General features: G+C 37.3%; 1 protein-coding gene across 2 annotated transcripts in view; it reads left to right on the forward strand.

Annotated features, from left to right (window-relative positions):
- Positions 1 to 11,041: 11,041 nt before the first annotated feature.
- mdfi (MyoD family inhibitor) overlaps positions 11,042 to 20,459 on the forward strand; it is a 38,618-nt gene continuing 29,200 nt past the window's right edge. For both annotated transcript variants that reach the window (XM_047348144.1, XM_047348145.1), the window contains exons 1-2: positions 11,042 to 11,495; positions 15,799 to 15,981. In XM_047348144.1, the coding sequence (XP_047204100.1) occupies positions 15,837 to 15,981 (145 nt within the window). In that variant the 5' untranslated portion in view covers positions 11,042 to 11,495; positions 15,799 to 15,836. The remainder of the gene's footprint in view (positions 11,496 to 15,798; positions 15,982 to 20,459) is intronic.

Below are 20,459 nucleotides of genomic sequence, written 5' to 3' on the forward strand. Positions count from 1 at the left end.
TTTTTTTATTGCCACAGTTTGTTGTGTTATTTTATTTTGTTTTTATTTTTGCTTATATTTCACAATTTTTATTAGTTGGTTTTACCTTTTAGTACTGTACAGCACTTTGGTTTAAACAATTAGTCCTTAAATGTGCTTCATAAATAAAAATGGATTGGATTGGATTGGATTCCTACCCCTTTTATTTCTTTCATATTTATTACTACTCAAATATATTTTAAACATGTTTTTTTCGTCAAAAATGTATAATTTTTCCAATTATTTTACTGTTCTTTTATTTTTTTAGGCACTGATATATTTTCCCCTCTAATATATCCCTGTTGTATTTTTTTACCTAACGGATTTCCCTAAGCCCATTTATTTCCGTCTTTGTTTTTTACATTACTCTGTGTTTGTATTGTCTTTTTTTCCTCAACATGCAGCTGGAAATGTAAATATGAACGGGGCGGGACTTAGACAGTGGGGGCGGTCTTTGGAACAGTGTCAACGCCTTAGTTTCTCTCCTATTGGCTGATGTCAAACCTCTAGGAAGTAGCTGCTTAGCTTCATTATGGCTGCCTAGTTCTGAAAAAGAGCTAGCAGAAGCAACAGTATAATAATAATTTGAAAAATAATAAATTTTTGAGCAAATAAAAAAACATGTTTTAAATATATTTGAGTTGTAATAAATATGAAAGAAATAAAGGGTAGAAAAATAAAATGGCAAGAAATTCACTTATAATAAATAAACAAAGCTCAAGAAAAAATTAGTGGTTTAAATAAAAATTGTGGATTCAAATAGAAATATAATAATATATTTATATCTCATAAATTGATTAAAAATCCAAACCTACATGGCCCTGTGTGAAAAAGTGATTGCCCCCTAAGCCCAATCTGGTTTGGCCACCCTTAGCAACAACAAATGCAATCAAGCATCTGCAATAACTTGCCATGAGTCTTTAGAGCGCTGTGGAGGAATTTTGGCCCACTCATCTTTGCAGAATTGTTGTAATTCAGCTGTATTGGAGGGTTTTCAACATGAACAGCCTTTTTAAGGTCATCTCACAGCATCTCAATAGGATTCAGGCAGGAGTTTGACTAGGCCATCCCCAAGTCTTTGTTTTTTTTTTTTTCAGCCATGCAGAGGTGGACTTGCTGGTGTGTTTTAGAGCACTGTCCTGCTGCACAACCCACGTTCATTTTAGCTTGAGGTCACCAACAGATGGCCGGATTTTCTCCTTCAGGATTTTTTGGTAGACTGCAGAATTCATGGTTTCATTTATCACAGCAAGCCTTCCAGGTCCCGAAGCAGCAAAACAACCCCAAATCATCACACCGCCACCACCATATTTAACTGTTGGTATGATGTTCTTTTTCTTAAATGCGGTGTTACTTTTATGCCAGATTTAATGAGACACACACCTTCCAAAAAATTCAACTTTTGTCTCATCAGACCACAGAGTATGTTCCCAAAAGTATTGGGGATCATCAAGATGTTTAGGGAAAAATTGAGATGAGCCTAAATGTTCTTTTTCCTCAGCAGTGGTCTTCGTCTTGGAACTCTGCCATGTAGGCCATTTTTGCCCAGTCTCTTTCTAATGGTGAAGACATGACTGAGGCAAGTGTGGCCTGCAGTTCTCTGGATGTTGTTGTAGGGTCTTTTGTGACCTCTTGGACTAGTTGCCGCTGTGCTTTGGGGTAATTTTGGTAGGCTGGCCACTCCTGGAAAGGTATTTTTGACATTTATGGATTATGGCTGTCACTGAGGTTTAGTGGAGTCCCACAGCTTTAGAAATGGCTTTAGAACATTTTCCAGACTTATAGATCTCAATTAATTTCTTTCTCATTTATTCCTGAACTTCTTTGGATCTCTGCATGATGTCTAGCTTTTGAGGATCTTGTGGTCTACTTCACCATGTTAGGCGACTCCTATTTAAGTGATTATTTGATTAAGAACAGGTGTGGCAGTACTTAGGCCTGGGTGTAGCTAGAGAAAGTGAACACAGGTTGCCCTTTTCACAGAGGGCCATGTAGGTTTGGTTTTTTTCACCCTTTGTTTTTTTTTCTCCTTTAATAATAAAAACCTTTATTTAAACTGCATTTTGTGCTTGTGTTGTCTTTGACTAATATTTAAATTTGTTTGATGATCTAAAACACTTAAGTGTGACAAACATGCAAAAAAGAAGAAATCAGGAAGGGGGAACACACTTTTTCATACCCTGTACTTATGATTTTACCCACCTTTCTCCAGAAAACCTTTAGATTGTCCATGTGAAAAGGGACACATTTTAGGGAACCTTGAAGTGTCTATTTTTATAGCAGGGACTTTTTACTCGGTCCACACCATGTGCCTGTTGATGTCAACTGGTGTTCCAGCATCTTGTAGCTTAGGCTTAGGGCTACACTCAAACATACACCCAAATTTCCTTTTTGTCTGAGGGTAAATGTTTGAAACTTGGACAATATTTTGTGCTTCAGTGAGACAATTATCTTAAATATCAAAAGCTGGTTTTGGGCAAAGTAGACTAACAATCAAGTCCTGGAATGGCTTTGACCTCAACACTATTGAAAACCTATTGCCTATTTTTATAAAACATCTCCATGTCAAAAAAAACCACAAAAACAAACAGTACAATATCCTATACCAGTTCAGATTGAAAGAGTGGTCAAATATTTAGGACGTCACTGATGGCTCCAAGAAACATGTGTCTTTTTATGCAACCTGCTAAGAGACTTTCAGATTATACTTAATCTACAATAATTTTATATTCTTGTTTTACAAAAAAAAAAAGCACAGATATTTATAGGTTGTATAATCATTCCACTTTGCATCATTAAAGCCCAAAATTGAAATCACATTCATGCCCCTTAGAAGTATATGTAAACCTCTGATTTGCACTATAAAGTGTAGAGACCGTGCTCATCACTCCTTATATTATAAAGGAAGCCAGAAAAGAAAATAAACTTTATTTACAAAAGTTAATTTTGTTTGACATGCCATTTGTGTCCTTTCTGTATCAAGGATTACCAGCTATCAGCTTTAGTGCCATCAAACTTAAATCACTTCTTGAAAAATAGAGTTTTTATTCAAGAGCAAAGCAGGCTATATGATAAATGAATCATGTATTAAAACGACTAGGCTTGTTGGTGTTTTAGCAAAGCTCAACTGCCTTGGATTTAGGAAAATGCTTGTTCAAATGCTGCTCAATTAGGTGGACCTTCGAGGAGGTCAGAGTGTGTTGTGATACAGTGAGTGTCCACCAGGAGGAGTAAACAACCCAGAAAACACAAGCAGCATCCAACAAACACAAACCCAGCAACAAACATTCCTGGACTCCACTGTCATAATACGCCCAATAGGGAGGGCCAGAGAGTACAGACCAACCGCTAGGTAAGCTACTTGTACAACATGTGAAGATGAGAATAATATTAAAACAGGTGGATGAATATTTTATAGAGTCAATTTGGTTTTATGCATGCGGGTAAAAAATAAGGTTTTAGTTGCTTATACTGATTTAGATATCTACATCCTTCATTTTTCTTCTGCCTCCTTTCTTTTTGTGCAGGTGTGCTGCATGCCCTACAGCTTATCTTTAAACCTTTGCAATGAATCATGGATGTGTTTCTTTAGGGAGAAAAAAATGGAAAGTCTCTTGAATGTTTTTTTTTTTTTTTTTTGAAAGTTGAGACTTTGTCTAATCTTGTGCTTTTAGGGAAGTTCTCTGTTATTCCACTGGGAGGAAACTCATTCCCAACGTTTAAATCCCTGTGACATTTGGTTTTGGGAGAGCCCCCCTACCTCATCCCTAAGCCTATTATATAGCCGCAAGCATACAGGCACCTTCACACCCATGCACATTTTCTGCCACATATGCACAGAATGAATACTGAGCGGAAACATAGCACAATGTAGTTGTGCAAGGTGAGCCAAGGTGCAGAGCAACACAAAAAGAAGTTGTTTTTGGTATGGGGCAGAAGTGTTTGGGCCCAAACCTGAAAGGCTGAGGGCTTTTCTTAACCCTAATTGGGACAGAGGAAGCAGCAAGCCTGGGTGTGAGCAGATTTGTTTGTCTGGAAATGGATTTGAACACCTCTGTCCATGTGCATGAACTACTCATGCTAAATCAATATGCATGTTTGTGTGATCGGGCATGAGTGGAGGGTGTGAACGGCTGCAAGTCCCAACAGCATACAGAGCACTGAGGTCCAGGCAGACCCTATGAGTCATAAAGTAAATTCACTGAGAGCCATGCTCACATCTTCCTCTGTCTTTCGCTGGTTTGCTCACTTTGTCGTGCCTCTCCCTTCTTTGCCTCCTTGTTTGTGGTTGAAGCGGTGGGCCACCCTCCAAACAGTGTACAGACTCACTGAAAACAACACAACAGATTTGTGTATCTGCTGATACACTCATGCACAGCCACATGGATCTACTTATGAATCCCCCTTTTTTTTTAAAAAAGATGTTTTTATCCAAACCCTTTTATTCTACCTTTGGTTTCAAAGTAGCATGCCCAACTGAACATTTGGCATTTTTTTGGTAATGTCACAAAGGAATCCTTTGAACGCACTTTTGACATGCACAGAAGTAATTTTGTCCTAAAATAATGTGGATTCTTTAAAAAAATATTAGTTCTTTATGTTTAGATGAATAAATCAAGAAAGAGCAGCAGCATTCGTCTCTTTAGTTACTACATTTGGATCCTACTGAAATTTTATTCTAACATCTATCCCAAGAACTGAAAACACTAAGCAGCAGGTAAATGAATGAAATTTTCTATTTGTTTGCAAGGATGTTATTAATTTCTTTGCAGCCTTTGTAAAACACAGAATAATAAGTGATGGTGACCTCTGGTTTGGGTCTTTTTCACACAAACTCAATGGCTTATTTAATTTTATTCCTGTTAATTAATTATTTCACTAAAACTGTGCAGTGACATCTTTAGAAGGAATGACAAAAAATAAAATCTGTCTATGGTGTCTTTTATCCTGATGGAAAAAATACCGTCCAGCTCTGCCACACAAGTCTGTCTTCAGAATAAATATATATGTATATTTCAATGATTGTGTATATGAGCAGGTTAGTATCTATGAGTAAATATACTTGTATAGTGCTTTACAAGCATATTGTTTCCCTTAAATCTTCCACATTTTGTCACATTACAGTCACAAATTTCCATGTACTTTAAAAGCATTCTTATGTAATAGATCAACACAAAGTAGAAACTCATACATGATTTTCCAGATTTTTTACATGTGTGGTGGGTATTTGTATGCAGTCCACTTTACTCTGATACCTCTAAATAAAATCCATTGCAACCAATTGCCTCCACAAGTTACTTAATCAGTAAATCTGGTCCACCTGTGTGTTCTTTTAAGGTCTCCGGCATTTGATAGAAGACATTATTGTGAACAAGTAGCATGTTGAAGAGGTCCATGGCACCTCTGAAAGAGCTGCCGGGAGTCAAAGCTCAGGCTGGAGAGACTTTCGGCAGGAAAACTATTAGTCTACAATTTTGGGTTTTATGGAACACTGATTATTTGAAAGAAAGCCATAAGAAGTCCGGTTTGAAATTTGCCAGCCGCTCAAAGAAAGAACAAACACATGAAAGAAGGTGCTCTGGTCACTTGAGACCAAAACTGAAATTTACATCTACGTCCAGAATGGCTGCCTTGAGATAATGCAACCAGCATGACCCAGACTCTTCAGGATAGTCTTGGTTGTGATCCTATATTCTTTTTCACCTCTTGCATAATCAGCCTCGTCAGTGAGGGTGTCACATTTGACTTTTTGCAACATCCTAATGTATGAAACGTCTTGTGTTTTTTAATAATACTTTGTATTCTGGCTACTGGAACTTGAAGATACTTAGAAATGGCCATGTAGCCTTTTCCTGAGTAGTGCCCATCTGCAATGTGAAGCTGCAGGTCCTCGTTGAGCTTTCTTGTTATAGTCAGGACCTGCCACAAACCAACAGCAGAGAGCTGCTGTTTCTGACTTGTTGAGTTGGTGAAAACAGCTGTCCCAGATTAATCAGTCTATTATGGATGTGTGTGGAAGTGTGAGAAAAAAATAAGTATAGACCCAAACCTAGATTCCAAAGGAGGTGTGCTTTCTTTTTGCCATGATTGTAAGCTCACACACAGCTCTGGACACTATGATGACATCAGACAACTGAACAAACACCACAAAGAAAAACTGGGGGTTTTTAAAACTGCTAAAAAAAATGACATTGTTAACAATATACTGAATAAAATCAAGGATTCAAAGCTTTCACAATAGCTGTGTCATCTCAAATTCTGAATATTTAACGCCCTAACAGCTGTTAAGTGTCTAACAGGTAAGCCCATGTACTCTTTCCCATGGGAAACCTTCTCACACCAGCATTTCCTGCCACACAAGAAGGCACCGTTGTGTGGCATTAATGTGGAGATGAGAGACACAGACAGACAGAGCAGAGAGGCCCAGCTGCAGAACAAAAGCAGCTTTGTGAATTATTGGAACCACATTTTACCCTCAAGTCTCTTTGCACACACTCTTTCTCATGCTCGCTTTTTCACCACCAGACCTTGTACATTTCTAAAACACAGACAAAAAACAGAGTTTAGAACAAAACTCAAAGATGGACAGCCTAAGGGTGTGTATCAGTTAAGTTTTGCTTCGCACCTTTACTCACATTAAGATCTTTTTGTTGTCTCCCTCTTGCTCTATCTGTGCTGCCTGTTAATGTAGACATTTCCTGAATCTTTCCTGTCTGAGCACGAGTTTTCATGTGGTCTGGTCAGATGACCATTAGGAAGCAGAGCAGGACTTATTTGAGTTGTCTAGCATCCTGCTGTTTCTCAGCTGAAGACTGAAAAGGCTCCAGAAGAACAAAGAAATAAGAATAATCTGACGGGAAGTTTGTCTTTCATTAATTAATAATTAAATACAATTAAATGAATAAGTGCTTCATATACTGCCACGTATTGTTAATACAATATTTTTTTATTAATCAAATAACTGATGTAAAAGATTTCACTTCACTGATATGATTCATGGTCATGCATTGTATTCATCCACCCATTGTCTTTGCAGGGTTGCAGACGAAGCTGGTGCCTATCTCCAGTGGTGGGCGAGAGGTGGGGTAGAGCCTGGACAGGTCGCCAGTTCATCACAGAAATGCATGACGATAAAATGTAGCAACGCCTGAATGCCTCATTTCTAGAGATGGTCTACAGATTTGTTATATTCTAGCAAAAAATTACATAAAACCATGCTTTATGGCATTTTACAGCAGCTATAACTCAACCAACGTTTGATTACCACACATTACAGAATTAAACTAAATCATAAAATAAATTAAATCATTTTGAACTTTAATACAATAATTTTTGTACCTGGTTCCAGGCATGATTTGACAAGAAACCTTGAAGATGATTTGGGGATTTTATGTAACAGACAAACACAAAGTAGTGTATAATTTAAAGGTGGAAGGAAAATGCTACAGTGAGGAGAACAAGTATTTGATACACTGCCAATTTTGCAGGTTTTCCCACTTGCAAAGCATGTAGAAGTCTTTCATTTTTATCATAGGTACTCTACAACTGTGAGTGACAGAATCTAAAGCAAAAAAAGTTATTAATTTCCATTTTATTGTATAAGTATTTGACATAAGTATTTGATCACCTAACAACCAGTAAGAATCCCGGCTCTCACAGGCCTGTCCTTCTTTAAGAAGCCCTCCTGTTCTCCACTCATTACCTGTATTAACTGCACCTGTTTGAACTTGTTATCTGTATAAAAGACACCTATCCACACACTCAATCAAACAAATACAACATCACAGCTTCCGATTATGGAAACAGTTAAAGAGCATTTCCACCTTATTTTTTATTACCTTGAGCATCTTTAATCTGCTCCAACTCAAAACCACAGTACTTAAACACTTCAAACCTGGACTGGATTGTTCTATGTTAATAGCAGAATCTTATAAAGACAATTTGGCATTTGTGAAGCTTTATTTAATCATTTTAGTGCTTTTTTTGGCATTTGGGCCACATTAGAACTGGTCCTGCTCCAAGGCGGAGTAATCTAGCCTTGAATGTAGTGAGCAGCTTCAGTCTATGTGACCAGCTGGCCACACAAACAACTGTGGGACATCGAGAAAAGTTTTACCAACAAATTATTCCTTTCCAATAAATCTTACTGCTCACATCACAGAGTAGAAGAAGAGACAACTGTGACACATGTTTTGTGAAGTCTTTCAAATCATTAGCGTGGTCTTCAACTTAACAGTCCCTTTGGTCCCGCGAGTCAATATTTAACGCTCATATGTGGAGATATTTTTTATTTCAGAATTTACAGAAGTGTAATGTCAAACTTTATTAAATTAACTGAATCAAGAGAAAAAAAACATCAGATTTCACAAATCTTCCTTCTGCTTCACGGGAGGTTTGTGTCCTCCTTGAACACCTGCTTTACTGTTTGACAGGTGTACCACCCTAATCAAACTCCCCCACCTGTCACTATCCCTGAAGCGGGTCACACCCCGCAAGCGCAGGGGTGCTTAACGCCAGAGCTACATTTTTGAAGCAGTGCCAGTTTTAATGTGGTCCAAATACCAAAAAGCACTAATATGGCCCTTTATGGAACTTTCACAAATCAAATAAAGCTTTCACAAATGCCAAGTGGGTTTATAAGATTCTGCTATTATTGTAGAACTATCTAGTCCAGGTTTGGAGTGTCTAAGTACTGTAGTTTTTGAGTTGGAGCAGATAAAGTTAAGGCATAATTATGAGATACAAGTTTTGTTTTCATCAGAGTGGTGAGAATGGGCTTCCATAATTCAGGCCTTTTTACTTTAACACCCCTAAAAATATCCACAGCAACCAGCTTCATTCAGAAGTCTCCTAATTTGGAAATAAAATCTTCACATCAAAATGAACACATCACCGCCACTGTAACACATGGTGGTGGCAGCATCATGCTCTGGAGTCACTTTGAAAGCTGGTCAAAACATCCACTAAAAGACTTAGAAAAATATAAATTAAGGGGCCTGAATACAAATGCACAACGCTTTTACTTGGCAAAAAGGTTTAAAACCATAAATGTTGTTTTTTTTTTCCAATTCATGATTATGCTCTGCTTCAGATCCACTTTGTGTGTTTAAATGTGTAGTTATACTGTGACAAAATATTAAAAAGGGGATTGAAGACTTCTACAAGGAACTGCCTTTACTGTTTTTAGACAAGAAGAATGCCTACCAACAGAGTTTATAACTTGTCAAAAGGAGAAATAAAACAAAGTACTGTTAGGTAAACCAAATACAATATTGCAGTAACAAAAGTAACCAAACGATAGGCTGCAAAGCTACTGTAACACATGTTATGTGAGAGAAAACAATGAAGCCTGAGTCATGAATGGCAGTTACAGAATCTGTCATGATCTAACTCACTTTAAATAAACATAAGTTGTAGATTTGTAGATAATATTATGGTATCAGATACTAGATAATAATGTCCAATTTAGCACATTGTGAAGCTTTAAACTGGCTCAAATAACCTTTGACTCAAGACAATGTATGAACATGCTCCTATCCTTCCCTTTTAACAGTTCGTTAGAGTAGCTGTCTCACTGGTAAGTTATGCATGTTAAGTAGGAAGAAGGAGACGGGCCAAAAACGTGATAGTGTGAATCAGGTCAAAACAAGCGACTATCACATACTGATGTTGATCTTTGGCCCTGTTTTTTGAGGTGCAACATTGTCTAAATTCCATATCTAAACAATGCTTTGACCTCAACGTGAGATCTTATTTGATCAGTGAGGTGGTTTGTTTTTCTCCAAATGATCTGATTTCCTAAAAAATTTAATAAATAAATACATGTAAGTTAGAAAATGTATGATCAATGTCAATGCATCAATGTATTTTTAATCATCTGTTGGTACCTCTGCAGTCAACACTTTGCACAATCCCCAATTGCTAACAGGACAGAACCTTGTCTTCTATTATAACTTTTCAGAAGGTTAGAACATTTGGAGAGAGGTATCTTTAACTATATCTCTATTGACATTTTCTATTAACTGTCCAGAGTCCATGTTCCCTGCTGGATTTGTTGGGATTGAGATGACCATGGAGGAAAGGCGATTTTGTATCTGTTGAACCATTTCTGTGTTCATTTGACTATAGGTTTGAGATAATTTTTCTGTTTAAAGACCCAATGACAGCATATTTTCAGTTTTCTGACAGTGTCCACCCCACCAGATTATTATTTAAAATGTACAAAAAATAAATCTTGTATTATATTTATTTTAAGTTATTGTTAAGGATACCAATAATTGCCACTGGTAAAATCCTTTTTAATAAGGTACTTTTTTCCTAATGAATAAATATATTCAGATTAAAAGTAGAATTTTACTAAATTTCACAGTAATAAATTATGCTACTACAATCAAAGTTGTATTTATTTTGAGGCATGTTTTGCAATAAATGTTTTTTTTTTTCTATTTCTATAAAAATACATGTTGACCTTATCTGTTGATGGATGTTACAACATGCTCTATCAGGTTTTTCTAAACTGTTACTGTTTTTTAAAGTGAAACAATTTTCTTGGGTCATAACTGCATATAAAACAAAAACAGTAATATTTCCACAATAAAGTACTATAATTACACAATGTCAGATCTTTGCTAATTATGTCTGACAAAAAAGAAAATTATGATTGTTTTCTTGCACATGCATGTTTTAATGCTAAAATCTCTTTAATGCTTTGAGAAGAAACCCATGGCAAAATAACAGTTAATATGCTTATAATAAACTCATGCTGTCCTTAGATATTGTGGACAGCATTATTTGCTACTGGAGACTAAACTATCCATTAGTAATGGTATAACATGTGGCTTCTGGACTCGAAATTTGTAACGGAAGCTTGTCTGTGTTAGTGCTCTGTCTGGTTCGGGTTAAAGGGGTAATTATAAGACAGTACAGTTCAGCCCAACTACTTTATTGCTTGGAGGAAGCACAATCACTGCTGACTATAGTTTCCTGTCCAAAAGCAGGAGCAGCAGCAGGAGCACAAGTCAAAGACTGGCACAGTGGGTGTGAGAGGAGAGGAATAACAACACATACGAGGAGCTATACACCTCAGCTTGAGATTAAAATTCGTTTTTGCTTATTTCTCAGAGAGGAATTGGACTTTCTTAGAAGCGGTTGAGCAAACCTGAAAACAAAGAGAACTTAGCGGAGTCAAACTTCCCAACATCTGGTTTGCTGAAGGACTGGGCGATCCAAAGTCAGGCACTTTGGAGGCGGAGAGAAGACTATTTGTGCTAAAGAAAATGCTCTGAATTTTGGAGTTTATGTCACCTGCATGAGCCGAGCTGAGTTTTTGTCACCGCGTAAAAGAGACAAGGTTTGGAGAGAAACAGGACTCCAGCGGAGCTTGAGGTCCAGGGGAGGAGATGAGAGATGAATTAATCCAAAAATAAAGAAGCAAATAAATATTCCTCAGCTGCTCAAGAGTCCCAAACAGTGAGAAGGTAAGGCTGTGTTTTTTTTTTTTTTTTTCCTCGTTTAGGTGTTGCTGAAGATAAAAGTAAGAAAAGGTTCAAGCTGAGTTCGGCTTCAGCATGCAGAAACTTGTTTTTAATCAGAGCACAGACATGCAATCAAGATTAACATAGTATGTGCTACATTCTGTGAATTCGGGCCCCGTAGGCTACACGTTCCCAATGATAAGACTTTAATGTCCTTGCAGCTTTAGAGAACACGTTTACGCTATAAAATTGGCACGTCGTGTGCGGTGCGAAGATTTTTCTACTTTCCCGACACTTCTTTAAACATTTCGCTATTTCAGAAATTGCAAAAAAAAAAAAGCCTGTCGCAGCTATTTTTGGCTGTATTTTTGTTTGTCAAGCGAACATGGCTGTAATCAACATAATCTCTCTTAGCGACTATTTTTCTGGACTCCGCTGCGGGTTGTCAAAACTTTCGTGGGGCATTTAGTGCGGAGCACTAGCCACGGGAGCGCGCGAGGAGCTGCCCAGCTGAGCTGCTTTTGACTGCTGAGGCGCGCGCCTCTTCCTAGGCTGCACGTGAGACCCGACAGAGAAAACTGTCTCTCTTAGGGGACGTGCACGCGGTTCATCGACTGCACGACGCCTTCAAAAAGTGGCGAATGAAACTAAGTTACATAGAATTGAGCAAAAAGTATCTTAAAATGAAATATTTAATTATTCTGAAATTATGCGTCAGCATGGTAAATTGTTAGGGTACTTAAAGCTGGAGTTATGCCTTAAATCAGCTCTTTGCCTTTTTAATAACTCTGTGTACAGGGCACAGCTCTAGTAGTTGTAGACCAAATATACCAGGGGGGGCAGGGTGGGGTCAATGTTTTTCATGGGGACACAGCACAAAAGAATGAAACAAATAAACAAACAAACAAACAAACAAATAGGGCAATCTTGCATCGTTAAATACACTTTCTCACTTAACGGGTCTCTTTATTTTCATACCTATTTAAATTGTGGATTCTCACCAGAGCCATCAAAACAATCTCCGCGAGTTTCATGAGGTGGCCACCTGAGGTGGTTTTCCAAAGAGAACTTCCCAGAGGTGCAATGAGAAACGACGAAAGGTTAATATTGCAGTCATCATAGCAAAGGGCGGCTACTATGAGGTATCTAAAATAAAAAAAAACTTTATTTTAACTTTTATTTTTTTTCTTTTACAATTTTTCGTTTGCTACATAATTCCACTGTTTTGATGCCTTCACTGAGAATCTATGTACAATTTAAATAGTAATAAAAATAAAGAAAACCAGTAAATGAGAAAGTGTGTCTAAAACTTTTGACTGGAAGTGAGCCAAAGAGCCACGGTTGCAGACGCCTGATCTAGTGGATGGAAACAGTGATACTATCTTAATAAGGCTGAAGCTAAAAGTGCAAAAACTTAATTTTGAATTCATTGCAAAGGCAAAAAATGAATTTGGTCCAAGGGACCAATAAGTTAAGGTTTCCGTCCCAGTGTATATAATCATAAGAAATTGATTTAGTATTATGTCTTCAGTACAGGGGCCATAACAAGGGACAGAGCCAGTTCCACAGGGGCTCTGGCCCCTGTTGGCCCCTGTCTAGAACCACCCATGTGGCACAGCATAATGGAATGAACAGCAGTGTATTTGCACAGAGCAAGAGCTACACTGATATAGTTAAACAGATATTTAAAAACACCGTCAAACTCAAGAAATGCTGGGGAACAGCAAAAAAACTCATGTCATTCAATGGAGGGTTTTGTAATTAAAGATATGACTTACGGCCCAGGTCAGGTCTTGTCAGGTGGCAGCACAGTCATGTAAAAACATAGCAGTTCAGTTGCAACTAAAACAAGTTTTGAGTCACTAATTTGCACGTCTAGTCAGCTGGAACGGTTGCAAGTCTGTGTTGTTTACAGTGTAAGGACCAAGTTGTTATTTATTTCATTCACTCCTCCCTGCTGGGTGCTAAAGTAAAGGGTTTATCCCAAATTGTTATACAATCTAAACTAGATTTCATCATCCAGTTTAAAATATAAAATTCTTAGTCTGTTGTTATTATTATTATTATTACTTGCAGTCTAATTGCAAGGAACTGCTTCATTACAAAATTTGATAAGCTATTATGTTTGAAGCTCAATGCACGCAAGCCGTGCACCACAATAACTTAGCTGGACAACTGGATGAACTTTCATTCCTTAGCCTTATAGCATAATTGCCTAAGTCATACTTTATCTCACTGCTACAATATCAATAAAAATACTATGTGCTTGTTGTCTAAAAAAACATTTAAATATGACTTAAGCAATTATGCAATGAGGCTAACAAATTGCTGCTGATGCTCATACCCTATGTAGACTGCAGTGTCTAAACTGTTAAAGCTCATGGGAAGTGGTGAAAGCATTTCCATGATGAAAAAGAAATAGTGATGAAAATGTATGTTTATAACAACTGACATCATCATTGAATTTGCAGAATTTCCCAATATTGTGCAGCGGTAATTAGAGCACAGTCTGATGTTTGTGAACACTTTTTCTGATCTGTGAAAACAAGAAAAAAACATTCTGGTGCTCTTTTTAGCATTGGGATCCCCTTAGCTTGAATTAAACATTAAATACACATTATATAGACATCAAACCTGGAATGAAGTAATCTACATGGATTGAAGGTTCTTTAAAACAAAGTTCATGACCAGTGACACCTTTATTAGCAGATAGGAGAGGTTAGCCCAGGGTCCCATTTATGCAAGAACCACCAGTGGGTACATTATAGCAGTTGTTTGAGGAAAAAAAAAGTTTTTGGAAGTATTCATAAACTAGCAACTTTTCTTCTTAATATACATTGATAAACTTTTAAATTCAATTTAGTGTAGTGGGAACGAAACGTGAGAAGATTCAATGAATGTACTTATTTTGTAGGTAGAGTTTTGCATATATAATACTATAGTAAAAACAAAGATAAAAAAAAATTGTGTGTTCAAAATAACAGTTTGCATTCTTGATAGATTACATAGATCCATTGTGGTCTCCAACTGAAAAGGTAATATAAGCATCAAATTCAGAAATTGCTGAAGACCTCCTTACAAAATAAACTCTTATCTTGAAAGGGTTCTAGAATGTAACTTAAGTTAAACAATACCTGTAAACATGTTTTTAAACATATAGGACTATGTGTGTTCAGTAGTTTTACGACATTAGGTGTCCTTTCTGGGAGTTACAGACTAAAGTTTCCAACACAAAAATGGTTTAAAGGGACTAATCTCTACTGTTAAGACTCAAAATCTACATTAATAGCCAAATAATGTTTGAGTTAAAACAGTTTTTTTTTTTTTTATCTATCTGTCTATTTTCAATTCTCACCTAAATCTTGCTGGGTGGTGTGGAGATGCTGGTGCATAATTTTACCATCTTACTTTTTCTTATTTCATCGTGTAGTGGAGGATTGGTGAAGTGTGATCTGGCTGCTGTGTAGTTCAAAATGATGGACTCTGAAGCATGATGAGGCTCTAGTCTCTTCTCTAACCAAGCAAAACTGGGTCACAATTTGTGACCCAATGTTTGGGTTAAACTTGACAACTTCTGTCTCATATGCAGGGTTGAAAAAGCATGCCTGCAGCCTTTAGGTTGTATGTGTCAGCTGTCCTGTGTGCTATTTTAAATGTTTATTGCGAGGTTTGTTGGTCTTTTCACTCAAAGTGGTGGTGTGTTTTATGTTTTAGGGATGGAGTGAACTATTTGTCAAAGTTGCAATGAAAATAAACATCATTATAATTTTCCCCACATACAGCCAAAAGCTATTTAATGAATGGGAGACACTGTCAGTGCTTGTAGTGTCACGATGTTTCCTGAAGGCAGTGTGTCTATGCCCTTAAGGGTTTTAGAGAATCAATTTTGGCAAGTACTTATTGTGCCTTCCTGACATCTCACAGTTATTGTTTATGTAGTAGATTCAGTACAATTTGATTGTCATGAATTAAAAATGTGTTTAGTTTACCTGAAAGAGGGTATGAAAACATAACAAATCCGAGACAATTACCTGTTTACATCTATAGTTCCTTCCACTGGAAAGTTGTCAAGAGAACAAGCCCAATAAGAGTTTGCAGCAGAATCAGACGACATGCCTTCACCCGTTTGATAAATATAGTGTATTTGTTCTGCCTCAGATGGCAAAAGATGAAAACATTATAGCCAGTTCCTTATTACGTGCCATTGTTAGTGTCCACTTCTTTTACTGGCACCATGTTCAAAGGTTGTGTGCTTGATTCAAAGTGGTCGTGGAGCCCATTTATTCATCTTCTCTTGTTGCTTCAGGCTGATTCACCTCCTCCCTGAACAGCAGGTCCACGCCCATGGATAAGGAGAGGAGTGCCACTGCCATCTCCACAGAGCAACCTGATAATGAAAACCCAGACCCACCAGCTCCCAGTTCACGCACAGACTGTAACACAGAGAGTGAGAACCGCTCTACAAACCCAACCCCCTTTCCCGGTGAAGGTAAGAGATAAAATCCGTAAAAGAAAGCCCGCAATTAATTAGGTTGTAACTCCATAAATTAAAATAGCGTGAAAAAAGAGAACTGATTTAAGTAATTAAATTAAAAAGTTTAAATGTATATATTATTTCACACAGAGTGATCTATTCTAAGAATGTACCTCTGTTAACTGATTATAGCTTCCATTTAATGAGAATCAAAATTCCCTTTTTCACAAAATTAGATTATTACACAATACAAATAAATAACTCATCTTATATCATATAAAAAAAATGTCAGCCTACTGTAAAGTAGGCTGACTATAAAGTGCATAATTGCAGTGTGGCATGGAGGCAATCAGCCTGTGGCTCTGCTGATGGGTTAAGTCTGCATTATTGGGTCTGGTGTCTCTCATTCTCTTCTTGATAATATTCCACAGATTCTTTATGGAGTTGTTGCCAGGTGAGTTTGCTGGCCTTTCAAGCTCTGTGATACCGTGGTCATTAAAGCAGGTATTGGTGCTTCATACAGCGTTGAAGGTCCCACATCCCACTGGAACATGAAATGATGATCTCTTTGAAGCTTGATAGAAAAGGAGAGCATTAGATGCCTTAAAAGCCTTGCCACCATTCCTCCAGACTCTGGGGACTTGTGTTCCATATGAAATGCGAAATTTATTTTCCTCTTAAAAAGACGACTTTGAACCATTTAGCAACAGTCCAGCACAATTTCTCTCTAGCCCAGATAAGTCACATCTGATGTGTCATATTAGTTGTAGCCCATGTTTAGGATACATCATCTCAAGGCCATAGTATTAAAGATTAAAAGTAATAGCAGTAAACACATTAAATATTTCACTCTGTGTCTAAGGAATCTATTTAATATATGAGTTTAATGTTTTTAAGGAAATTGCAATGATCAATTATAATTTTATTGTCAAACAGCACTTATATTGTGAAGTAAATGACCTTGATCATGATAGTCTAATATTCTGAAAAGCACTTGCAGGTTTGATCAAGCCTCTGTAAGCATCTTTTCATTAAAATGAATGTGGAACGGAAAGTAGAGATGAAGCATTTTAGAAAGAAAAAAGGAGAAGCTTTGGATATTTGAGGAAATACTTCTCCAGTTTGTTTTTGTTGTGTCAGCGGCATAACAGCTATGAATGCAAATAATGAACGCAACAAATCTATTTACTTGATAAATAACAATACATTCACATATTAGTTCAGCATGTACAGACAGTCCATGTCTCTTGAGTCTCTGGAATGGTAGATAATGGACATATGTAAACATTTTTAGCAAAATCTTTGCAAAGTAAAAAAAACACCAAGTGGTGAAACACGATGCTTTATGGTGGGCAAGTACTGCTCTAATCATCTTGTACTTGGGTTGGTGACTCATAATGACACTGCTGCCTGTGGAGCATATGGTAGGAAGTTTATCTGGGCATGGTTGAATATATAAAGCAGCTGTATGTATTGCATGATGCTTTCTTAACAAGCCACAAGTTTTTATCTACCTACGAAGGCTTACAGAGGTTGATGTTGGTTGCCTAAATTACAAGTAAAAAACAAAGGCTGCGCACTTGTAACTTCTCTGCAAAAAAAACCCCAAAAAAACAATTCAGTGTTTTTCTTGGAAATAATAGTGATTCATGAGGTCAGAGGCATTTTCAGTGACAGGCACAACAGTTGTGTATTCAGGTGACGCACCGCCTTGGATGATCTGTGGGGTCAGCACCAATTCAGCCCAGTGGAACACCGAAATGCCACAATGGGGCTCCTGGGAATTTTAGAATGAACCCATGACCCTTCCCTCTTTGTGAGTTTTGTCATGCTAAGGGATGTCTGACACTGTGGGGTGGGAACAGGACGTTGTGGACTCAGCTCAGGGCTGGTATGTGTCTGAATGACTCACCCAGGATTGGCCAATTATGGATCAAGTTCAATCAAGTTTTGCAGGGAAAACAGCTGCACTAAGTGTATATCAGGGTGCAGGTCTTATGAGGTTATTAGTATAGGTGTGGTTTGCAGACAGGGTACTGTGCAGAGGTTTAAATGGTTTGTTGCCACAGTTACCTGCCACAAAAATCTTTGATAGCTGCTGCATGTTTTTTATTGCATTTTATATTTGTTTTTGCTTGTTTTTAGAGGCAATGTAAGACTTAGTTGGCAATGATTATGGCACAGAAGATTTTCTTATCACATTTTCATCTCTTTTTCCCAGCACTGTGGTTAACCACTTTCAGTATAGTATCAAGTATCAGTATAGTATCAAAGTAAATGTTAATTCCTGAGGACTTTTACAGTAATTAAAAACGTGGTTGTTCCCAAACATGCTGTCTTTTCTGATCTCTCTTTACTCTCGCTGTATTTGATCCCTGAGGAGCAAAGACAAAATGTAAGTGCGGCTCCTTTTACCACAACGTGTGTTAGTGTGTAAATCATAGTCAGTAGGTGAGTCGAGGTGGTGTGGAGGGAAGATTGGTCAAGCTGCTACTGAATGCAACAAGGCGCTGCTTTCAGCTCAGCCTCAATCCCCCCCCGACCACACTGTGCTGAATGTATGAGCACGGCCATAAACACGTGAATCTGACAGTTCAAACAATCAATTTTGCAATATACAACAGGGATGTAAAAGGGGCGTATACACCTGGGGTGTAACCATATGATGTCAGACGATATATGACACTGGTTTCACTAGAACGAGGCATGAATCAGCAACATTTTTTTTACAAATAGTTTGAAGGTTTTATAAATCACAAACTATGTTTTAAAAACTCTAATGAGTGGAGTATATTCCAGTCCGGGTCAGAGTAGTTTATAGGTTGTGGGGTTCATGCATGCCTCAATATAATTTGGTTCTAAGGCCAAAAAAAGACATCAGTGTGGAATTATCCAGTTTATGTTTGATCAGTCTGAATAGTCTATGAGTAGTCATTCTAGTTTTAAACAAGATATAATCAGAGTCTGTCTGGAAACTCAGTTCAGGTTATTTGTATAGCACCACTTTAGAACAAATGTCATCTTGAAGCTCTTTGCAAGGCAAGCAAATCAAATATATTTACAGAAAAATATAATGAAATCAGTCCAATTTTATAGATGGATCCAATTCAGGTGGGAATACATTCTGCTTATCCGTGGACTGTCAGAGTCTAACTTAAACAAGTAAGGTTAAACCCGATGCAAGTCGAATTTTCTCTCTGTTTGACCTTCATTAAGTTTTTCATCTGAGGTGTGTAAATTAGAATAAAATTCAAACAAATGAGATCATCTGTTGGGAAAATCAATAATTCATTACCTAGCTCTGTATTTACAATTGTTATGCAGTTGTTAGTCAAATAAATAGACAGTTGGCTTATAGTAAATGAGCAGTAAGTCCTTTTAAAATTGTGATATATTTTGAAACCAAAAGGAGAAGGACATTATTTCATAAATATCTGTTATATATTTATATTTAAAATCTAGTTTATACAGTTGGTCTGTCTGTGAATATTTCTGTTCAGACTGGCTGATACTTTCTCTCTGGCATGTTCTGGGGCTGTTACTCAGTTATGACACTGAGTTAGTAGCATTAGCATAAAGCAGGCATTCATAATATACTATATAGGTTCCACACATTCCTGACAAAGGAAATTTCTCCTTAGCTATTACAAGACAGTAATATTGTGGTGTGTATGTTGATAGATGTGTGCTTTTTTTTTGCTTATTGTGAGACTTGCTGTCACTTAAGCATGAAGATACAATGAGGCTGTCTGTTTATTTAACAGAAGAGTTTCACCGCATGCTAAACTCTTGTGGTCTCTTTTACGAACAATAATTATTCCACTCTTGTCTCTCTATTTTTCTGTCTGTGTCAATCTTTCTTTTCTAATAGCTTCTTTATGTCTGTTTTAATCAATGAACAATAATTCATTTAAATAAAAATGACATTTTCATGAATACAGCTTTGAGTTTCTAGTATGACTTGGTTGTTGTCATTATCAGGCTTTGATGACATTTGAGGTCAAACAAAGAAACACAGACCATTTTATATCGCTATTGTGTTAGTCTTTAGACCCAGTGGAACAAGGTTGACACTGGATCAGCAATAAGATATTAGTATTCTTGTCAGAACGTTAGGGGTTTGAACTTCCAATAGGTGACCACATGGTGAAGATGCATAGTGAATCAGTGGCACTCTATCTGGTATCGTACTATACTCTGAAACATCCAGAAGTTGTCAGTGTGGGACAAACCAATCAAATATCATCAACTCTGCACTCATTTGGCAACAAATATAATTGGAAATATTATTTGAAAACTGGAACCATTGGTCTGGCTGCTTCCACCAAAGTGGCCACCTGACTGAATGGTTCACTGGGGTTTTCTGCAGAACTTTACAGGGCAGCATACTTGATATCTGTCCTATAACCGATAACAACAACTAATGTTTATTTCCATCTTGTAAACCATTTGTGAATGTTTTTCAGGAGGGGGTTGGCCATGTGGTATTTCTT

The sequence above is a fragment of the Girardinichthys multiradiatus genome, chromosome 20 (genome assembly GCF_021462225.1).
Source record: "Girardinichthys multiradiatus isolate DD_20200921_A chromosome 20, DD_fGirMul_XY1, whole genome shotgun sequence".
Taxonomy (NCBI): domain Eukaryota; kingdom Metazoa; phylum Chordata; class Actinopteri; order Cyprinodontiformes; family Goodeidae; genus Girardinichthys; species Girardinichthys multiradiatus.